The 24,181-nt window shown below is 42.8% G+C and overlaps 1 protein-coding gene across 1 annotated transcript; it reads left to right on the top strand.

Moving 5' to 3' along the window:
- Nucleotides 1-1,484: 1,484 nt before the first annotated feature.
- Nucleotides 1,485-23,912, top strand: LOC133422193 (zinc finger protein 431-like). The gene is made up of 2 exons (XM_061712137.1): nt 1,485-1,863; nt 22,491-23,912. Exon 2 carries the CDS (start codon nt 22,509-22,511, stop codon nt 23,520-23,522), a length of 1,014 nt encoding a protein of 337 aa, XP_061568121.1. The 5' UTR covers nt 1,485-1,863; nt 22,491-22,508; the 3' UTR covers nt 23,523-23,912.
- The last annotated feature ends 269 nt before the right edge of the window (nt 23,913-24,181 follow it).

The raw sequence follows: 24,181 nt of genomic DNA, 5'->3' as shown, positions 1-24,181 counted from the left end.
TATAATAGATCCATGATTCTGCTCAGCCAGTGCATGTGCCGAAAAAATCTCGGACTTCCTGGAGTTCCGGCTGATGGCGGAGGGAACAGACGCACGGTAAACTGCTCCGAGTAGCGAAGCCCTAAAAAGCGGAAAACTCATTCAAAAAAAATCTCTGTTCAAAGTAAACATTACCGAAGACAAATTACAGCCACTCACCGTCCTGTAAGTAATCCCATATTCCTAACAACACGCAAGAATATGGCTAAATCGAATACTAACACTAATGCACGTGCACGTGCACTCCTACAACACGACTACTGCGGACCAGAGAACATGGAGACAAACGCCAAAGGCACTAAAAACTCTTTGACATCACCTTCTAAACCACCAGCTCCACAGAAAAAACAAAGAGGAGTCGAAAACACGACTACAGAAGGCAATGCTGGAGAAAGGCTGCGATCCTAGCAGCAATTGGGACACTTCAAAGCATGATGGAGGACTTCAAAAAAGAACAAAAAGAAAACACACTCACCATGGCCAGCATTGCTAAAGCGGTGGAGTTTAACTCGGCTGAAATCAAAGAATGCAAGGGAAAAACCAAAGAGCTGGGAATGGAAGTGAGACTGCTCAAGGAGAAAAACACAGAGCTGGAAAAGAGAGCTGCAGAGTTGGAAAGGTATAAGAGGAGATGGAATCTAAGAGTAAATGGGCTGAAGGAACAAAAAGAAGAAAAGGCGCGTCAGTAGGGGTGGGCAAAAATATCGATATGGCAATATATCGCGATACTTTTCCAGCCGATTCAATATCGATATTCAAAATTTGAATATCGATTTTTTTTTTTTTTTTTTTAATCCCCGATTTTTTTTCCCATTATATCACCCAGTGCTCCTACCTAATTGACAGTCCTGGGCATTGCCACTCTCTACCAACCCTGGGAGGGCCCTGCACTGAGCTCAGGTTTTATTTAACGTTTTATTTCATTTTATAATTTATTTTTTATATAACACAATTGCCTGTCCTTAAAAAATGAAAAATAATGGACAGAGGTTTATTTATTTATGGATTTATATCTATACTGACTGATCACTGTGCCTGTCCTTGGTTTTAGTACCCATCTTTCTTGTGTTTATTATCATTTGCCACATAATTAAAGCAACCTCATACTAAATTTAATGTTAATTTCATATGATGTAAATAATATGAAAAACATATACAAATATGTTGTAAGTTTAGCTTGTATAGTTATAATAAAACATTGTTTTGACTCAGTTTGTCCCATGAATTGTCACTATAATCTGATGAACGTGCAACTCGGATTTTAAGATCCATCACTATCATCTGATGTACATATACAACTTGGATTTTAAGATGTGTAATGCATTTTAAAATTTTTCGGTGAACTATGTAGAGTATAATAATCGGGATATCGCATAATCGGGATATCGCAATGTGTATCGTATCGTGGCTCAAGTATCGTGATGCGTATCGTATCGTGAGGTCCTTCCCAATACCCACCCCTACGCGTCAGATGATTGCGGATATCGTCGGAAAAATTGCCCCACATTGGAAGGAGAAAATGGATTTCATAATAGACTCTGTGCATCGTCTAGGGCCAAACAACGCAGACCGTCTTCGCCAGATCATCATGCAGTTCACTGGAAGGCACTTCAGGGATGAACTTTGGCGTACCACCAAACATCACACTGTCTGCAAGGAGCTCAACATCCGCTTTGCAGAAGATCTCACCAAAGAAGACAGAGAGGCACGTAATGCTGTATGGCCAAAAATTGAGCAAGCAAGGCAGGCAGGTCTTAAGACGATGTTCCGAGGCCCCCATGCCTTCATCAATGGACAGAGAGTCACACCATAATCAAGTAACAGGTGGGATTTCTAATCCTAAAATCAAGTGAGTTTGGATAAGCACTTAACATGCTCAGGGTTTTGCTGCTATTCAGGTTCAGGTTAACTTGCGTCTACTCTTGTTAAATCAGTTCAGTTCCATTAATTCATCTCAGTTCTTATTTGTATGTTGTTTGTTATATGTTTTTGTTAAAAAAAGTAAATTTCTCTGATGTCTGTTAATGCAAGGGGTCTAAGAGACATAACCAAAAGGAAAAGCTTTTTTTTGTTTTGCAAAGGGAAAAATGTTAATTTTATTTTTCTACAAGAGACTCATTCCAAGGTTGAAGATATCACTTTCTGGTCGAAACAATGGGGAGATGAAATGTATTTCAGCCGTGGCACTTCAAGATCAGCAGGGGTCGCCATTCTACTGAAAAACTTTAAGGGTCAGATTATCTCTCGTGTGGCAGATGTTAATGGTCATTGGCTGATACTTATAGTAACTATTGATGATTTCAAATTCATCTTAGTAAACATTTATGGCTACAACGGGATCACTGAAAATAAAAACCTATTAGAACAAATAGGCTTACGATTAGATAATATTAAATCAACATATTCAACTGAGAACGTCATTATAGGTGGTGATTTGAATCTAGTCCATGATGAATTCCTTGATAAATGTCCGACTAGATTTTCTTCAAGTCATCCAAACAGTACTTTCACTAACTTCTGTAATGACCATGGATTAACTGATGCTTGGAGACATTTAAATCCAGGAATACTTAAATTCTTGTGGTTTAACTCCAATTATAAATCCAGAATTGACAATTGGTTAATTGCAAACAACCTCCTAAATTATAATCTCAGCTCTGATATCTCTGCCGCTCCACTCACTGATCACAGTGTTATCCTTTTATATGTAAAGCCTAACAACAGGAGAACCTGTTCCAACAAATATTGGAAGTTTAACTCTAGTCTAATTAAAAATGATGTTTACTGTCAAAAAATTAAATCACTAATTACAGAAATTATAAATTCAGAAGAACTAACACCTGTCAAAAAATGGGAATTTCTGAAATATAAAATACGCCAATTTACCATCTTATTCAGTAAAAAAAGTAAAAAAGATTTTGAGAAAAAGGAACTAAACATTATCAAACAATTAAATGTTTACTGCAATAAACTTAACCCTACGGAAGATGATAAACAGAAAATACTAAATCTTCAACCTGAATTGGATGAAATGTATATTCAAAGAGCACAGGGAGCCTTTATTAGATCTAGAGCTAAATGGATAGAGGAGGGGGAAAAAAACTCTGCATACTTTTGCGGCCTTGAAAAAAGAAGACAAAAGAAAAATAACATTAATACCTTATTAGTAAATGATATAGAAATCACAGAACCAAATTCAATCTCCTTAGAAATACTCAAATTCTATAAACAGCTTTACAGTTCTAAATTCTCTGAGGAAGACTGCCATACATTTTTAAAGGATATAGAAGGATATATTCCCAAAGTTGGGGATAATTTCAAACAAACGTGTGATAACCAAATAACAATGGCTGAACTGGATGGAGTGATTGGCCGCCTCTCTCTTCATAAGGCACCTGGCTCGGACGGCCTCACAGGAGACTTTTATAGACATTTCTGGGAAGACATAAAAAAATTACTTCATCAAGCTTTTGTGGAAATATTTGAAACTTGTATACTTCCACCCACAATGAGACACGGGCTTATTATTTCAATTCCTAAACCTGGCAAGGACCCCAGATTAATAGAAAACAGAAGACCTATTACTCTTAGAAATTCTGATTATAAACTACTCACCTATATTTTCTCCACCCGTCTTCAAACAGAAATTTCACATCTCATTGCAGAAACACAATCTGGTTTTCTAAAAGGGAGATCAATCCACAATAACATAAGGTTGGTAATGGACATTATTGAATATAGAAATCAAATTGAAAATGATGGTTTTCTTTTGTTTTTAGACTTCTATAAAGCAAAAAAACAGTGAAGCTGCAACTCACATAATCTGAACAGTTCAAATTCCAGTTCATGATCTGTAGAATGAACAAGTTCACGTTCAAGTTCTTTATGTGTAAATATGTTGCGTTCAGTTCAAGTTCTCACAGAAATGAACGTGTTCAATGAACGCGTTCATTTGAACGCGTTCATGTACAACACTGCTCCTAAGTATGTGTTTTTGTGAGTGTGTATATATAAATATATTGAAGTGTCAGTGTGTTGTTTTTTTTCTTGGTCTACTTATCATTGAATATACGAGGGGGTGCTTTTCACGGCAGGGGTGCTGAATACGGCACAACAATTTGCCTCTTCCACTAATATCACTAACTCCAACTCGTCAAATTTCATTTTGCGCCCGCGACTATCCTTCTTTCCATCCAGACTCTCCATGGCGCAGATTTTGCGCTCGCAAAAGACACGCAACACCTCATTTAAATACTGAGGTTTGCACCTGTTATCAATTGCGCACGCAATTTTGGTTGATCACCCGCAAAACACACAACAACAGCACGTGCAAACTTTTTCAGTGCACACGCAATTTAGTACTCTTTATTTAGGATCTTAGTAAATCGGGCCCTTAATATATTTTTCTGAGTCTTCCTTTTTAATCTGCCATGCAAGTAACTCGCTTGTTTTATTGCTAAACTCATAATAGTGATACTTTTTTCTAGTCATAGCTGCCTCAGCTTTACTAGTACATAAGTTGTCATATAGGATCCGTTTTTGAGTAATAGTATTAAGGATAGCAGGGTTTTGTGTTAACGAATGTTCTTGTTCTAATAGCCTAATTTCATTTTCTAGTTGCTTAAATGTTTCTCTCCTTATTTTACTTTTATGTGCCCCATATGACATGTTTAGCCCTCTCATGTATGCCTTAAAGGAGCCGTCTGTAAGAAATGGCCAAAACTGGTACTGCAGTCACTTTCAAAATATTGTTGAGCGGCGTGTACCCTCCCCCTCCTCCCCCCGACCAGAGGTTGCCAGGTAGGCTGCAGAATGCAGCAGGAACGTAGGCTGCCATGGCTGCGATAATTAGAGCCGAGCTGGCAACCCGGATGCCGAAACAATACTGACTTGGTGATTGGGAGATAGGTGGAGGGTGGAGCTTCAGAAACAATACTGACTTGGTGATTGGGAGATAGGTGGAGGGTGGAGCTTCAGAAACAATACTGACTTGGTGATTGGGAGATAGGTGGAGGGTGGAGCTTCAGAAACAATACTGACTTGGTGATTGGGAGATAGGTGGAGGGTGGAGCTTCAGAAACAATACTGACTTGGTGATTGGGAGATAGGTGGAGGGTGGAGCTTCAGGCCAAAACAAAAAATGACAACATAAACATCAGTTGAGGGCTGCAACTCCTCTTTTTAAACTGGAATATCCTGGCTTGAGTGCTGTTGTCAGTGACATAAGTATTTGAAATGAACATGATTTTTAAATGTCTGTTGACATATCGGGGTCATTTTATGATTCGTTTTATTATTGCTCTTACATACAGCTCCTTTAAGGGCTTCCCAGATATTAGAGTGAGTAGAAGAGTTCAGGTTGGCTTCCAGGAATACATCAATATGAGTATTCATAAAGGTAATGAATTCTGGGTCTTTCAATAGATAACTCCTAAATCTCCATTTGTGTGGGGTAGACTCAGGTAGACCTAACTCCACTTCCATCCTAATGAGATTGTGGTCAGAGAGTGTGGCAGCTAGATAGGAGCAAGCTTTAATTCTAGACAAAGTCTTATGTGAAGCCAAAAACATATCTATTCTTGAATAAGTATAATAAAATGAATAATCTTTTTGATTTGGGTGGTGTAATCTCCAAACATCACATAGTCCCAATTCTCTCATCCATTGACTTAGGGCTATGGCTGCTTTGGACAGTGATAATGATTTGGGGGAAGAACGGTCCATTGATGGATTTAAAACCAGGTTTAGGTCACCCCCAACAATGCACTGGTCGTTAGATGCAGCAAGCCTTAAAGTTAATTCATTAAAGAATGTCGGGTCATCTATGTTTGGGCCGTATATACACACAAGGGTTATCTTATTTAAATTTATAACACAATCTATGAGAACAAATCGACCACTCTCATCTTTCTCTGTTGAGTTCAACTGAAATTGAAGGTTCTTATTAATGAGCAGTGCCACTCCCCTTGACTGTGAAGAAAATGAAGCGTAGAAAACAGGGCCTACCCAGTCCCTTTCAGGGCTCCAGACTGCGACCAAATGCTCGCATTTTGCGACCAAAATTTGAGTATGTGCGACTGAATTTCATGTCCACTCGCACACGTGCGACCAGTAAATTTGCCAGTGTTACACCAACGCAGAGCCTACGCCGTAGGCTCTGCGTTGGTGTAACGCGGAACCATAAATCAGCCGTTAGACTATCCAATTAAATCATGTTGGACATTAAACTGATGCTGTTGTAAACCAATAAAGCTATCCAGAGCCTTGGTATTAGCCAATCAAAAACAGAGGAGGGCGGGTTCGCCCCCGTCCCTCAGGGACTGTAGTCACGTCATTTAATTCACACATGTGCGTGGTGTGAAACTATCAAACAATGAACACGGCGTCAAAGAGCAGCGGTGGCGTTAACAAAGCGCTGGTTTTTAAAACTAAACTTAGAACTAAATTAAGTTTTCTTAATGCTGAAAGAGCGGTCACTAAGAGCCGGGGACACTGCGCTTCTTTCCCCCGCCCGCCCCCGCTGCCCTCGTGAACAAAACAAACATGTCGAAGCGGCCGCCTGAGAAACCACTGCAGAAAATACAGAACCAAAGTTTACTCTGTAGACAGCGGGCTGAGCAGGACCGTTAATGCTGGAAATTACTTGCTGTTTGAGACTGCGTTAATGCTGCCATGTGCGTTAATCTCCGCTCACACAGACAACCAGCTGCGTTGTAAACGGACCTCGCTTGCGCTCCACGCGAGGAGAGCGCGTCATACTGTAAAGCCGCGTTTATACTTGCAGTTCAGAACGCGTACGCGAGACGCAGGATACGCGTGACGTCACGTCTCGCGTATCCTGCGTATCCTGCGTACATTTGACGCGTCGACGTGCACGTTCTCAAAAAGACACTGAACGCGTACGCGACCTGCAGTTCTCGCTCTGGCCGCTAGTATCGCTGTTCCCGGTCTGATCCCGGCTGGCACGATTATGCTGCTCTCCCCTGGAGAAAGTTCCCCGTGCATATATTTATGCAATATTTAACTTCCCCCCAGGGTTTCCGTTGTCCGGTAAAATATGCCGAAGTCCGGTATTTTATAATCTCTCCGGTCAAAATACTCACTGGTGCTGCGGGACTAGAGTCCCCGGGAGTACCGCGGATGGCGAGCCCCGGCCGCCGAGCCCCGGCCGCCGAGCCCCGGCCGCCGAGCCCCGGCGACCGAGCCCCGGCGACCGAGCCCCGGCGGAGGTACGCGCCGAGCCTCGGTGCCTCCCGGAGCCGGGAGCCAGGAGTCAATTGACGGGACTTATTTTATTTTAAATACTCTGTTTTTCAATAAAAATACTATTGAATGACTTGGAATCATATTAGGAACAATACATTTTTTGACCATGTTAATCTTTCTTATATATTGACATCTACTTCTCCATATGAACCTAAAATTAACTGGATTTATTGTTTCGTCATTCTTGTTGAGATGGGTGAGGAGAATGCTGGATAAATTAGTCTGGAAAGACTATCCACTTTTGATAATAAGCAATAATAATAAGATAAGATAAAATAGTCCTTTATTACTCCCTCAACGGGGAAACTCACGTAGCAGAAGTACACACACACACACACAGGGAAGGGGGTAAAACAGTAATATAAATAAGTAATACACATTAAAAAAAGAGTAATAATAATAATAATAATGTTATGGTTTTCTTTAGCTTCCTTCTAGGCACCCAGAGCTTTACAGAGATCATTATTCATTCACACACATTCTCCCCGGTGGTAGCTCCGTCTGTAGCCACAGCTGCCCTGCAGACTGACGGGAGCGTGGCTGCCATATCGCGCCAAACGGCCCCTCCGACCACCACAAACATTCATACACACTCATACACATTCACACGATGTTATAATCTCCTACATCATCCAATATTGTCCTGTAAAAGTGTTCGTTTTTCTAATCTGCTACCGCTGCTGCTGCTTCTTCTTCTGCTACTTAATATAAGTAGCTTTTCCAACTGTTGCTCTGCTTACTGCCCCCTATCGGTCACCATCGGTATGACAGGCTCTACTCGGGTGTTACGCGACGTACGCAGTGGAGCATGAACAGACACAAAGCAGGCTACGCAGGCTACGCAGGTTACGTGCGTAGAGTATATTTCCGGCTTAATACAAAATTATGATTATTACACCTACTACTGACGTCGCCGTTAAAGTACATGATCTTTTTTCGCATGTATCTTTTTGTGTCCAGTCAACTGTGTGCGGGCAAAACTTGCAGATCATTGAATCGCCAGGCACGTTACACACAGACGAGGACACACTCATACACACTCATACACACCCCCACCTGTGCAAAACCAGTGTTCAGTGTTTTGGATATTTCAGCTTAAATTTCAAAATGTTATAAGTTCAATGAAGTTCATAGCTTGTTTGGTTTCTTCTGTTATTGGACACACAGTTTGTCATGACATACCTGAAAAATCCCTGATGCTTTATGGCAAACTGTGTGTCTGGTGACAGAATAAATTAGACAAGCTAAAATTATTTGTTTACTGCATGAGCTATTGATATTTCCTTCTTTTTTGCACATTAAATGGATATTGAAATACCCATTTGAGTTATTTATTTTTTAGTTATATCACAATAATTATTGTGGAATTATTATTTCACTAGTTATTTTACAGTCATATAATTCAGGCAACAGCTCAAAAAACATTTTTAATAACACTAACCCACATTAATATCGGATCGGATCGAATCAAATGGTGATAAAAAACAGAAAACAGAAGGGCTAATACAGCATTTAACTTTTTTACTTGAAACCTTTGGGAAGCGACCACACGGCAGAAAAGGGGCCATTCTTAAAGTGTGGTGCAGCGCATAGATGGAGGGGGAATATGAACTGGCCTGAAAACATTTTTTCAGTCAAAAATATTTTTGTTGCTTTAATCCCTGAATTCATTAATCTATTATGAAATACGTATTACTAATACACTGAAATGTAGTAGAAATGTAAACATTTGGTTAGCGTGTCGATAAACGATGTGCGCTCCTAAAATTTCTGATTGTGCCCCTAAAAATTTTCAGTTAGGGGCTACTGTGCTCCTAGTGAAAAAAGTTAGTCTGGAGCCCTGCCTTTGTAACCTCATATGCTCCAGATTGGTGAGATGAGTCTCTTGGATAAAAGAAATATCGACAGACTGTTTTTTCAGATATGTTAAGACTTTCTTTCTCTTAATTGGGGAATTCATTCCTCTGACATTGATTGATATACAAGTCAATCTTCCTGCCATATTCAAATGACATGACAATATATGAAGAAAACCATATATCCCTTAGTTAGAGCATAATAAAATAAAAAATAGTTCAAATTTCTGGGCAATAATATTATAATTACTCATTTAATGGGACACATATAGAATAAAGACCATATATAGCATACCCCCCCCCCACCCCCCCACACCCCCCCCCAAAAAAACACCCAAAAAACAAAAAAAAAAAAAACCCCACCCATGTGGCAGGTAGTTGTGCACTTCTAAATAGGCTAGGTAGCCTCAACAATTACTATTAAGTCAAATTCAATATCAACCACCATCAGGGGACTATTTAAAGCAAAACATTATCTTTATTTTATTAATTAATTTATTTTCAAATAAAATAGATGAAATAAGCACTAATCTACAAAACACAAGATCCCTATTTGGCTATGTTGGTCTTAATTATCACTTCTAAAACAGGAAAAATAAACAACAACAATGTAGGTTATATTTTTCTTCAAAAGAGGATTATAAATCACTTCAAATTTGTATTAGGCCTACTAAATTATATTACTGGATCAACATTAGCCTACCGGTACAGTGTTGAGTCCCATCAGTTTCAGTCCCACAGGTGTTCACTCCTCTGGACAATATTCCCCACTACTGCATTTCCACTTCAGCGAGGAAAACTTCAACTTCAGTTGGTTTCGCAAAAAGTTTACGCTCTCCTTGAAATCTGATCTGCAGCTTAGCGGGGTAGCGGCTGGTATATTCAATGCTTTTCTCTCTGAGTTTTTTCTTGACGTCTTTGAACTGAGTCATCCTGCGCTGGATCTCGACGCTGTAGTCTGGATAGAAGGAGATGCGCTTGTTGTCCAGGTACACCGCACCCTTCTCTCTGGATAAACGGAGCACCTTCTCCTTTTCCCTGTAGTTAAGGAATTTAGCGATGATGGGTCTGATCCGGTCTGAGGGTCTTCCCAAGCGGTGAGCTCTCTCCAGGGTGATCGGGGAGGTGAAGCGGTCATTCCCCAGCAGGTGTGGGATGATGCGCTCCAGATATCCAACCATGTCGTTCCCCTCAGATTTCTCCGGCACGTTTATAATCTTTATATTTGATCTTCTGTTTCGGTTCTCCAGGTCACCTGATTTTTCTTTTAGAAAAGCGATCTCCTTTTCCATCTTTTTCATTTGAGAGCAAGTGTCTGTTAAATTATCCTCATTTGCACTAATTCGGGTCTCCATTTCGTCAACCCGTTCGGCCAAAGTTGAAATTGACAATTCAATTTTAGACAATGAGGTTTGAATGTCTGTTGTCTTTTTGTCTATATGACAAGTACGATCTATTTTGATTTCCCAAATTGCTCTCAACAATGAGTCCAGTGTCAGCTGTTCCTGATCAGCAGCCATCACGCCGTGAGGGAAATCTCAGTCGATAGTTCGTATAATATTGTTGTATAAAGTTCTTAAGCTTTGGGTTTTACCCCTTCAGATGAGAGAGAAAAGGTCCAATAAATGGGGAAAGTTAATTTCCCTTTTCAGAGCTGAGTTAATAAAAGTAAAATAGTGGTGATTGTTGAGACATACCGGGAGCTCACGGACACACGTCCACCCTCACTGATTGCATCCCTGAGGTAGGGTTTTTAAGAAAATTTTTAGGCCAATGGATTTTAAATGTATTGTTTAAGTTGGTATAATCTAAGAAATGAAGCCCTCCATTGTCATAATTGTTCATAACAACACTCTTTCTTATATAATGTGTGTAATTTTTTTCCAGATAAAATTAAAGATTATCTGGTCAACAGTTTTACTCATCTTATTATCTAAATGTAAAGAAATGGCGGCATAAGTGAGCCGAGAAATTCCTTCCACTTTAGTGATCAGGACTCTACTTCTTCTTTTACTGTGATATAACAAATAGAATGAACATCACAATTTTTATTAGCTAAGAGTTCACACTTGTTAATATTCAAGCTTAAACCAGAAGCCTTAGAGAAATCACTAATAATACTAAGTGCAACAGGTATTTGACTTGCATCTTTTAAAAAAAGAGTAGTATCATCAGCCTGCTGACTGATGAAAATATCCTTCCCAGCTATAGAAATTCCTTGTACGTCACTATTGCTAATATGGGTTGTGAGAATTTGCGTACACAACAAGAATAAATAGGATGATATTTGGAATCCCTGCCGAATGCAGGGCTTTCCACTAAGGCATAGACTAGCCAGCCATACTAAATAACCGCTGTTGGTGGCGGTCACGTCGTAGCCTCAATTTTATACACTGGTCTTAAATAATAACATATTCATATTTATTTTCATTTATTGAAATAGTAAAAACATAACAATAAAATATAGACAACTGAGGAGTCAAGTTCAACATTATTAAACACAAATCCAGAATGCTACCAGTGGTACCTGCTGAAAAAACTAGGGATGCACCGAAATGAAAATTTGAGGCCGAAACTGAAGCGGAATAAAATTTAAAGACTTGGCTGAGTACCGAATAGCCTACGGAATGGGGTTGTTCACAGTTCAGTTCACAGTTTTTCATTTATTTTGCCATTTTTTTCACAATTGCATATATAAAATTGCAATGACATTATTAACAACAAAAACATTAAACTAATGAGTTGAGCCAGTCAAGCAGCTGGCGATGCTGTTGCTTAAATTGACCAAAAGGTGGCTCTTTAACATCACAGTTTGTGTACTGTGCGTGACTCTGAGACTGGTTGGTAATTAAGGAGTTAAAACTCACTCGCCACTTACGGGACTCAGTAGCCAGCAGAAACAGCAGTAGGATAATTTATTACATTTATTAACTGTAGTACCGTAATTTCGCGACCATAAGGCGGCCTTTTTTTTTTTTTTTTTCTTTAAAATGTGCCGGTCGCCTTATGAAACGGTGCGCCATATCTATGCTTTGGGTGAAGCCCGGGGGAGTTGCGGACGTGAAGGAGACCATCCACAGACAAGGGGGAAGGGGGGGTGTGTGAAGCACCCGTGGTCTGCGGACGTGAATGACACCAGCCACAGATGTTAAAGGGGGAAGGTGGGGGGTGTGAAGCACCCATGGTATAAGCACACGTGCGTGTGTGTTCTGTGTTCTGCAGCGCGTGTGACGCGCACTGCTGCAACCCGACTTCCAGGTTCCCAAAGCGGGATCAGATCAAATTCTCCTGGTTCCCACCCGCTTTAGGAGCAGGGATTTCAGGGGTCTGTCCCAGGTCGGATCAACTTCACCCTGCGAGATTTTCAGGCAAATCTGTCGGTTTGATCTCCGGTAACCAAGATGCAGAGGATGCGCTCAGGAGCCACCAGGCTCCCGCCGCGGGTTTGCCGGGCCAGGGCGCACCATCCCCGGGGCAGATCCAGCCGAAATGCCGCTGGTCTTTCCCCGGGAGCCCCTGCTCCCATACAGGTGGGTGGCTTCGGTCCCAGCCGGTCCGAACAGGTCACATTCCCGGTTAAAGCCGCTGTGACGCGCGCTGCTCCACCCCGCTGGGGAGAGACGGGCTCTGCGCGGTGGAGGATCCGCACAACGGGGTATGAAAAGTTTATTTACTGTTGTGCAGAAAGTGTCTGACACCGAGGAAATTCGGACTGGCGCAGCTGAATTAGCGGAGCTCTTTAATGCAGAAACAGAGGTTTTGCTCCTGCTCTATTTTTTAAATAAGCGCTTGTGTGCTTGTGTGTGCGTTCTGCATGTGTGTGCGTTCTGCAGCGGGTGTGTGTGTTTTCCGGCCGGCGTGTTTTGCGGCACGCGTGTGTGCAGCTCTGCTCTGTAGACTGCGCCTTTTGGGTCGGTGCGCCATATGTATGTTTTAAATCTAAAAATGACACACAAAAATGAGGGTGCGCCTTTCCACACGGTGTGCCGAATGGTCGCGAAAATACGGTACCGCTATTATGACAGGTTATTTCTCACAGTATTAGCCTAAAGGGACTTAAGGCTGATTTATGGTAAGGGTACGCGGCAGTACGCACCGTACTTGCGCGTCGCCGCGTCCCCTACGCCGTAGGCTCTGCGTCGATTTAACGCAGAACCATAATTCAGGCTTCACTCACTGCCGCAACGTTGTGTTGCCTCCGGTCATTTCAATGAGAAGCACACGGCAAAACACAGCATTGCATATTCAGCGCCGCATAGAGGCTCCCAAATGGAAATGATTACTGATTTCTGAATGAATGGATAAATACGTCGCTTATTTTTTGCATTTTATTTTTTTCTTTTCTGGCCTGGCGGGGGCTCTCATTGGCAGCTGGCGCCCTGCCAAGCCTGTACAATTGTAGGAAACACTGTATTATCATTATTATTACAACTCACTCGCCATTGCATCTTCTTTTATTCATTAGTGTAACTAATGAAGTATATGAAAATACACTCTACACGTGTCGCAGGTGGTGCTAATTGAACGCTTGAAGAGAAGACTGGATTACCGGTAGAAAGTTTTGGGCTAAACGATGCAACGCGGTTAGGCTTTCTTTTTAATACTAACTGATTAAACTGATTACATTTTGTAGTGGGTAGCCTGAGTAATAAGGACGTACCGTTTTTATGGTGACAAAAGAATCATCATGCTGAGCTCTGCTTGTTGCCTCCGACACATTCACTCCGCTGAGCGCGCACACACACACACGCACACACACGCACATACACACACACCCATGTCGGGGCCGCGGAGTTTCTCTCAATGAAGTCGGCGTTGATCAGAATAATAATTATCGGTACAAGCAAAGCGAATCACAGCTTTAATTAGTGCGGTTCAGTTTGACATTATTGTCAGTCTATGAAAAACATTTAATTTTATTAAAATCGAAAAATAATATTTATAGGCGATAAAAACAAGCGTCATTAAAGTAGCCGGCTGGACCTAATCGAGTAGTCGGCTATATAGCCGGCAGCCGGCGCTTGTGGAAAGCCTCGTTTAAGGTCAAACATAGGGGACGTGCAATGTTTCAACTTAATCGAGCTCTTGCCATCAGCATACATACAAAGTCTTGATAGTCTTACAGAAGTAATTGACAAAGCCTAGATTTTCTCAGGAGTGAAAGATAAATTGGTGTTCTACCGTATTGAAGGCCTTATAAAAATCCAAGAAGAGGATAAAGCTATCTTCAGATACCAGCTCAGAGTAATCAAGTATGTCCAAGACAGGTCTAATAGATTGGAGTCACCATTGATGAACCATAGACTTAAGGCAGACGGAAAATGACTGAAATCTGCCTGTTTTTCAATACAATTGTTGATTCTACAATCTGACCTGGACAGAACAGCTTTGGCCAGGCGCTCCAGTCACAATCTCCCTGGAGGAATGAAAAACAAGATACTCAAGAGATGGCCAAAAAATTTATTTTGCTAATTTATTTATTTTAAGTTATTGTTCTTTGCTGGTATAATGTCTGCTGGAATATTTAAGAAATGCTGAGTAATTAAAAAATTTTCAGTTTTTTTATGTTCAACAAATGTTTTCTACCTTGTAAGATTTTTTTCTTTTAAAAGCATGCCAAAATCAAATTTATTTGATTTATGCAATGCATGCATTCAAATGCGACTGCAATTTATTTCATATATTGAATATATGTGCTAAAGCAGGAATACATTTTTAGAGTATCAACAACTTAAGGCCATAATAAAGAAAACATACAAAATTAGTCAATTAAACTTACAACTTCCCGCTAAGGTAATAGATTTATTGAATCTAAGTACTTCAAAGTTGTTATCAAAACTCTACAGGTTAGTGTCTAAACTGGACAATTCAGTCTCTCTCCCGATTTCCAAGTGGGAGGCGGATCTCTCTTTTAATACCGACCAGTTTTCTTGGTCACAAATATGCTTAGATAGAAATAGAAATAGAAAGCCTTTATTATCATTATATTTCTACAATGGAATTAGGCAGCAGCTCCGTCAAAGTGCAAAACAAATGCAAGACTATATAAACAAGTAAACTGTACACAACAAAAATGAACAAAAAAGTAAACATAAATATATATATATACACTATAAGGAAAGAGTGAATGGGAGAATAAAATAAAAATGTACATGAATGGGTGGAGGAATATTGCACTTGGATGGGTGGAAGAATATTGCACTGAAAGGATGGAAGAGTATTGCACATACATTATGGACAGGAAATAGGAAATATTGCACAGTGTGAGGTAGCTTAAGAGTTCAAAAAGTTCACAGCTTTGGGGAAGAAGCTGTCCCTGAGTCTGTTGGTTCGGGATCTTAAGGACCTGAAAAGCGCCTCCCAGAGGGCAACAGGTCAAAAAGGTGGAAACCGGGGTGGGTGTTGTCCTTTAAAATGTTCCTTGCTCTGTTGAGGCAGCGGGAGCTGTAGATGTCAGACAGGGAGGGCAGGGAGGGCAGAGGGCAGCCGATGATCTTCCGTGCTGTGTTTGCCACCCTCTGCAGCCTCTTCCTGTCTGCTTCCGTGCAGCTGGAGTGCCACACTGTCACGGCGTGGGTCAGCAGGCTCTCAATGGTGGACCGGTAGAAGGCCACCAGCAGCTGCGTGTTCAAGTTCACCTTCCTGAGCACCCTCAGGAAGTGCAGCCGCTGCTGAGCCTTCTTCACCAGTGCAGTGGTGTTGACAGACCAGGAGAGGTCTGCAGTGATGTGGACGCCCAGGAACTTGAAGGACTGCACTTGCTCCACACATTCACCGTTGATGTGCAGAGGGACGGGGGCGGCTCGATTCCGCCTGAAATCCAGGATGAGCTCCTTGGTTTTGGTGGTGTTCAGTGCCAGGTTGTTCAGTGCACACCACTCACCAAGTTTAAGGACCTCATCTCTGTAGGCCGCCTCGTTTCCCCCTGTGATCAGCCCCACCACCGTTGTGTCATCGGCAAACTTGACAATGACGTTCTCTGGGTGGGCGGGGCTGCAGTCTGATGTGTAGAGCATCGTTTACTATGACTAAAAACCCAAACTTACAATTTATACAGTACAAAGTTCTTCATAGAATACACTATACTGGACAAAGGATGTTCCAGATGGGCTTTGTCACCTCTAATATCTGTTCACAGTGCACAGAGAACACCCCAGATAATTATATACATGCTTTATGGTTCTGTACACCGGTACAGAGGTTCTGGAAGGAGATTTGTGAGGATTTATCCACATGGATCAACTAACGAATCCCAGTGTGCCCCACGGTATGTATATTAGGTCACCTGGGAGACATTGAAATAGAACCTAATTGGACACACCGGGTCCTCACTACCTTATGTAGCGCAAAGAAAACAATTCTAGTAAATTGGAAACAAAAATCCAGTTTATGTATCAATCATTTTAGGAATCTTTTATCAGATCATATAAGTAGTGAGATAATGTCTAACTCCACTGAACAACATTCGGCTGAATTACACTCTCTCTGGTCCCCGATTATTGGCTTCGTTACCTAGTGGGGGCGGGGGGGTGGTGATCTCGTAGCCCTTGGGGTTGGGGGTTGGCTTGGGGGGTCTGGGGCGCGGGCCTCTGGTGGCCCCTGGGGGTCAGTGGGGGGGGGCGTGGGGCCCTGGCCGGTGGGGGCTTTGGGGGCCTATGGGGGGGTTACCTCATGGCGGTGGGGGGGGTGGCTGAGGGGGGCTCGGACGGGGGGCTGTGGCTAGGGCGTCTCCGGGTCTCCCGGGGGGGCTGGGCCGAGGACGTGGGGGTCCCACTCGGAGGGCCCGGCCCTGCCTGGGTGGGGGGTGGCTGTCTGCGCTGGGGGGGCATTGCTGCCTTGGTCCTCCGTCGCTGGGCGGGAGCCGCGTGCCCCTGCGGATGTGGGGACTCCGTGACCCTTGGGGTGTCCACCGGGGTGGCCTCGGGGTGGGTTGGGGCCGGGTCCGGGGATCGGGCCTCCCCTGACCGGGGGGTGCACGGGCGGGCGCGGCGGCGGGGTGGCACCATTCCCAGGTGTCTATGTCTTATGTTGTCAGTATGAATGGGGGGATGTTGGACCGTTTCCCCCTCCGTCTGGGGGCTCCGGGGGCGCCCGTGGAGGTACGGTGGGGCCCTGGCCCGGCTCGGAGGTAAGGCCCCCGTCTACTGGATGGCCGGTGGGGGAGCACGGGTGTCTTACCAGGGCCGGCTTTACTGGTCCTGCCTCCTCCGGCTTCGGCCTCCGCTCCCCCTCCTTCCCCCCCCTACACGATTCATACGCACATAGGCGAGGGCGGGGGGTCCGGGTCGTGGGGGGCATTGTCCCGCGTGGCCCGGCACTCCCCGCCTCACGGTTTTAACAGCAAAATAGACACTGCACATTCAACACTTAATAAATACATTTGACAAGGACACGTAGTTCGGGAGGGGGGGGTGGGTTGGGTCGGGTCGGTGTCAAATTGATACTTGGCCCTCCCCCTCCCTGTTTTTATGGCATAAATCACATGCACTCAACACCAGGGGCGGGAGGGGGTCCCACATCACCCGTGTTCCCTCACCGGCCTGGGATAGGTGGGTCGGGATACCCGGACCTGGCGGGGCTCGCCGTGCAGCCTGGGGTGCCTTCTGGCGGTGCTGGACCCCCCCAGAGGGGGAAACGGTATAGTATTAGTATTATTATTATGTATAGTATATCATATTATTATTAGTATAGATATCGGATAGGTGAATGGATGAATGAATGGGATGCCTGGGTCTGGGGCCCTCCGTTGTCGGGCCTGCACGGGTGTCGCCTTTTTGGGCGGTTCCCTCTCTCCGGGCCCGTCACCGGTCCCCCCCGCTGCCTCTGCTGCGGGGCGCCTATCTGGTCTTGGAGGGCCACTTTCGTGGGGGCGGGTGCACCTGCCCGCGTCGGCAGCCGGGGCGCCTCTGTCTCTCCGGGCAGGCTTGCCCCCTGCCGGGTGGGGGTCGTTGGCCCGGAGGGTGAGGGCCTCTTGGCCGCGTGTCCGTCTGGTCTCGCGGGTGGCGGGGTCGCTCCCCCCCTCCCCCACTATAGATACACTTCAGGTAGAGCTTTGTTTGGTTTATTACACACACACACACACACACACACACACACACACACACACACACACACACACACACACACACACACGACCATATACATACACACACACACACAAACATAGACATACACACTGGCTAGTTCACCTGCATGCTGGCTCTCTAGTTTTTGGGGTTAGGTAGCGGTAGCTTAGCTCAGACTGCGATCAGATCTCAAGATTTGGGTCGATTGCTGTTCATGTTTTGGTTGGCTCCGTGCCGGTTTCGTGTTCTGTTTGTGGTTTTTTGTTGCAGATTTCCAGTGCCTTTGACGTGTGTTTCCGTGTGTTCCTGCTTCCTGGATTGGCAGTGGATGTCGTTTTTTTTGTCGTTTTTTTTGGCACTTGTGGACTTTATTTAAAGTATGTGGACAGGAAATTGGTATAGTAAGAGGTAACGGTAAAGTTGCGGTTCTTCACGCACACATCATGTCTGGTGTACGCACTTTTCTGAGGTTTTGTCCGTTGGCGACACTCGCTGGTGATGCAGTGAAGTCCAGAATATGAGGAAACGTGACGTCAACAATAAGTTCACGACCACATGAAGGACACGACAGTCCCCACATCACCAGATAAGTTACACACGTGTGGAACTGCAACAATCTCACAATCAACCACATGATCTGAACAAAAAACTAAAGGCAGGAGCTCAACAATGGAAACTACAGATCCCAATGACAGCCTTGGCTCCGTTAGAGGAACCTGCTGATACATCAGATCACACCGACCTGCTGGTCCAGGATGAAGACTGGACCATCAGCTGGTTTAGTCCGGACCTGCTGGTCCAGGACTAAGACTGGACCATCACCTGGTTTAGGTACCAAGAGGATCCTTCTGGATCTCTGCCCTGAACTGGACCAGCTGCTCCGGTTCAGACCAACATGATGCTTTCAGCGGGAACTGCTGACAGGTCGGACATATGTCACCATGACGACCATATAGGACGACTACTCGAGATAAAAAGCCAGATCTTAAAACATCCCATAACTGTGTCTGGACAGAAAAACATTAAAATACATTTTGCAGCTAGGAACTGGTTCTGTAAAGTTGTCTTTTAAAATAAAACTAAGATGTCACTGAAAGGTTGGTTGGTACGAACTGATATGACTCAGCAATGAATGAATAAAGTTGTTATTGAATGTTTAGGCGACTTTCAGAGTTTGATATCGAGTCGGCTGCAGCTGCTGCAGGACTCCAGAAAGTGTTTCTCCGGTGACGGAGGTTGGGACCTAGACCGGTCTTTCCTCCTGGTGATGGACCGGGACTAAGACTGATCTCTCCTCCTGCGGCTGCACAACTCCAAGTTACAGCAACTTTGTTCTTTATTTCTCACGTTTGCACCTCGATAATCACATTGGCACAACTTGTCTTTATTTCTGCAGCAGAGGAATCAGATCGTGATGCTTCATGTTTTAAATATAGGTTTATATTGTTTACATTGTTATATTTATGAGAGAGGTGATCGTGGACATCCACAATGTGTAAGACTCAGTAAACGTGTACATTGGGCTTAATTCATCCCACCAACTTAAGTTCTGGTGTTGCTTCTTAAAACACAAACAAGATATATTGTTATTAAATATATTGTTATAGCTATTATATATTATTATTATTATTACTACATTATCATATTGTTATGACTATTACATTATTATTACAGCCATGACTATGAATGTGATGATAATAACTGTTGCTGTCACTCTTGAAGAGTAAAAATATTAATATATACATATTGGTTATGATTAAATCATGACTGTAATTATTATTACTACTGTTGTTGTTCTCATTGCCAACATTATCAGCCAACATCACAACCAAAGTTTCTCTTCTTTGTATATTACTATTATTATTATTATTATTATGATTTATTATTATTTTATTTAATTTTTTTTTTAATTTGAACAATAATCATCATAATTAAGTTATTATATCATAATTAGAGTAAAGGCGGGGGGGCGGGGCCGGGCTTGACTGGCTGAGGGTAGAGGTGGGCGGGGGCTCCAGGCCTGGCTCTGTGGGGCCATGACGGGGCCCTGGCTGGCGGTAGGGGGCAGGTATGGGAGAACCCCATCTCTCTCACTCTCAAAAAAGGGGGGGAGGGAACAATTAAATAAATAAATTATTAAATAAAATAAATGAATAATGAAAAATTGGAAAGCTTCTCCTCAGCGGGCAGACCCCCTCCTCTGGGTCTGGGAGTTGCCCAGAGTAGGAGAAGCACAGGAGGTCGATCCACAACGGGCCGGCAGCCTCCTCTGGGTCGGGTTGCGGTCCAAGATGCGATCCCTCCTGACTCTAAATGACATCTAACAGAACTAACAAAATTAATCAGGGGTAGTGGGGGAAAGGGAATAGGGGAAAATAAAAAAAAAAGAAAAAGAAAAGGGGGAAAAATAAATAAATAAATAAATACATTTAAAAAAAAAATATATATATATATATATATATATATATATATATATATATATATATATATATATATATATGTACTTATATAGTAGGGGGGGGGTTCCTTTCACTGCCGTCCTACTTGCCTCCTGCTGGGGCTCCCGGTCGGGCAACTGAAGTCTGGTGGGGGCTCCTGCTCGCTTCCCTGACACCCCGGTCTGACCTCACCCCTCATTGCAAAACATAAATGACCAATTCTAACTCCAATAATTATTACTGGCATTATCATGATATATTGTTTCATATTATTATATTAAAGTTATGAAATCTCTTGGCATGTTAAACTATAGTATTATATTGTAATATATAATAGTATGGTGATATAATTTGGTTATATGTTATAATATTTTATACAAATTATGTTATATTAGGATATTGCTATATTTATATGATATCATGCTACATCACTCTATATGAAAATTGTTTATTTGTTCACTTTCGAATCAATATTCTCAATTTATGTACCTATTTTCATCACCTTATTTACACTCAAACACGGCACGCACGCACGCACACACACACACACACACACACACACACACACACACACATACTGATGCTGTCTTTTGTCATCGTTTGCACTGTTTGTTAATAAAAAAAATAAATAAATAAATAAAATAAAACACAAACAAGAAAAGGAGAGTGTAATGATGCACTAACGCTGCCCGTAAACATTCACAAACCCTTACGATCATAATAAAACCACAACTCTTCACGGAACGCAACACAAAGCAAAGAACAATACCCATAATGCAAAGCAGCTTAAATCGTAAGAAATACCCCCAAATATATTATTCTTTACAGGCCTCAACTTCTGACGGGGGTGTTTTTTTTTTCATTTGCTTTACTTGTTTTTGCAAGTTTCCTTGTTATGATGAGCGATTTTTAATGGATAATTAATCCTCATTATCATATTGAAATATATCTATTGAGGGAAGAGACAGGGCAGAGTGTTATGCTAAACGAAGTTGGTATCTTAATTAGTTTTACCTTCCATCTTAGTCAGATGACAAAGCTATGGAGAGTCAAATTGTATCCTCTACCATCCTTCTGATTACACCTTTGATTTGGCACAGTCTGTGAGTGCTGTAATATTGAAATGTTTTTCTATACAGTACACTGATCATTTTGATTAGTATGTTTGTTCGATTGTAACTACATGGTTTATGATGAGGTAGCACATGGTTGTCAAATGGGTATGGCACGGTCAGAATGTCCATATTAGGGTAATTTTGTAAAGATGGTCATACTACAATTGGTGTTAATCTATCTAATGTAACTACTTTGGCTGACGTTTATTGTTGTTTCTGTGTTGCTGTTTCTTTTGCAGTTTCACTAAAGTACTTCAACTATAGATACCTAAATTATCCTTATGACGTCGGGGTCTTTATTGGAATATGTTTAGCTCGCTGTCTACACTGTGTACCGCACACACATGGTCAGGGCAGAAGAAGTACTGGCTGATGACATTTTGAGTTTGTACAGAATGCATTAAACACACCATCAGTTATCTCAAGGGATTTCTATGAACAAATTGTGATTTTGTTCAGAGGGTGGGTAGCTTTAGCGCTTCACACTTTTGTTTTGACATATTTGACATATTTGACATATTGAGAGTTTTATCTAATTTTTTTTTCTGGCTGTCAAGAGCCATTGATAACAGAACATGCTTAACATAGCACTCAGACATAAAACTCTTCATTGTTTCACTGTGAACATGATGGACAGCACTTGATTTGAACTGAAAAAGGATTTGTCCGGTCAGCCAACAACAGGATCTAAGTTTTTCTCTTTCCTTACAGAAACATAAAGCCAAAGAGATGACCACAAGTTACTGCTGTGATAGGAATGATAAAGTCCTCACCACTTCACCAGGTCTGAAGGTCCGAAAGAGGATTCATACTGAAGAGAAGCTGTACACCTGTGATCAGTGTGGGCGAGCTTTTACCCGACAAGATCATCTAAGGAATCATCAGCGTACCCACACTGGAGAAAAGCCATACAAATGTGATCAGTGTGGGGCAGCTTTTACCCTTCAAGGTGATATAAGGCGTCATCAGCGTATTCACACTGGAGATAAGCCGTACAAATGTGATCAGTGTGGTGTGGCTTTTACCCGAATAGGTGATCTAAGGAGTCATCAGCGTATTCACACTGGAGATAAGCCTCACAGATGTGATCAATGTGGGGCAGCTTTTACCACGTCATGTAATCTAAAGCGTCATCAGCGTATCCACACTGGAGAAAAGCCTTACAAATGTGATCAGTGTGGGCGAGCTTTTACCCAACAAGGTGATGTAAGGATTCATCAGCGTATCCACACTGGAGATAAACCTTACAGATGTGATCAGTGTGGGGCAGCTTTTACCACACATGATAGTCTAAGGGGCCATCAGCGTATTCACACTGGAGAAAAGCCTTACAGATGTGATCTGTGTGGGGCATCTTTTACCCAACAATGTCAACTAAGGAGTCATCAGCGTATTCACACTGGGGATAAGCCTTACAAATGTGATCAGTGTGGGGCAACTTTTACCCAAAAAGGTAGTCTAGGGATTCATCAGCGTATTCACACTGGAGAGAAGCCGTACAGATGTGATCAGTGTGGGGCAGTTTTTACCCAGCAAGGTGGTCTGAGGAATCATCAGCGTATTCACACTGGAGAGAAGCCTTACAGGTGTGATCAGTGTGGGGCAGCTTTTAGCCGACAAGGTAGTCTAAGGAGTCATCAGCGTATTCACACTGGGGATAAGCCTTATAGGTGTGATCAGTGTGGGGCAGCTTTTACCCAACAAGCTCATCTAAGGGGCCATCAGCGTATCCACACTGGATAAAAAATTGTCTGTGATCAGTGCGGGGCAGCTTTTACTCTGAGAGCTCAGTTAAAGGTATAGTCTGTGATCATATTCAAAAACATTTATTGTTATACTGGGTGAAATGGTCCTTCCATCCTGAGAGTAGCCAGTGAATAATGTGTTCAGAAAAAGGAAAGAAAAAAAATCCGACCTCTCTGACAGCTTTAATCCTGTAAAAACTCTGACCAATCTGTTTTTTACACACCGAATGGCAGGGATTGGTCAGAGGACCAGAGGATTGGCAGGGGGGAAAGAACCAATAAGATGCCTTCATTTTAAGTCCCGCTCACACCCCCCTCTGTCCCATGCGCACACTCTGCTTCCAGCCTGCCTCCAGCCCCCCGTGTCCACTTCCCACGGGTCCTCCTCGGCTCAGTGTCCCAGTGTTGGAGGTTTGGACCGAGCGCTGACGGGAGGGGGAGGAGGGGGTGGGGCTTAGAGGAGGTGCCACTTTCAAATCTTCCTAGTTCTCCAACATCACAGACTATACCTTTTAAAAGGTACCAATTAGACATGTTATGTTGTTCTGAGGAAAAGAAAATCTGGAGTTTTGTTTTCAGTTTCAACCCTTGAGGTCATCTGGATCTGGTGTGTTGTGTGTCCCAAGAGCAAGAACCAAGCAAGGTGAGGCAGCGTTC

Source organism: Cololabis saira, chromosome 21 (assembly GCF_033807715.1).
Source record: "Cololabis saira isolate AMF1-May2022 chromosome 21, fColSai1.1, whole genome shotgun sequence".
NCBI classification, from domain to species: Eukaryota; Metazoa; Chordata; class Actinopteri; order Beloniformes; family Belonidae; genus Cololabis; species Cololabis saira.
Note: the sequence above shows the minus strand (reverse complement) of the source record. Positions and strands in the feature narration are given on the sequence as shown.

Excerpts from the sequence above, each read along its gene's own strand:
- LOC133422193 (XM_061712137.1), top strand. The coding sequence starts at position 22,509 with ATGACCACAAGTTACTGCTGTGATAGGAATGATAAAGTCCTCACCACT.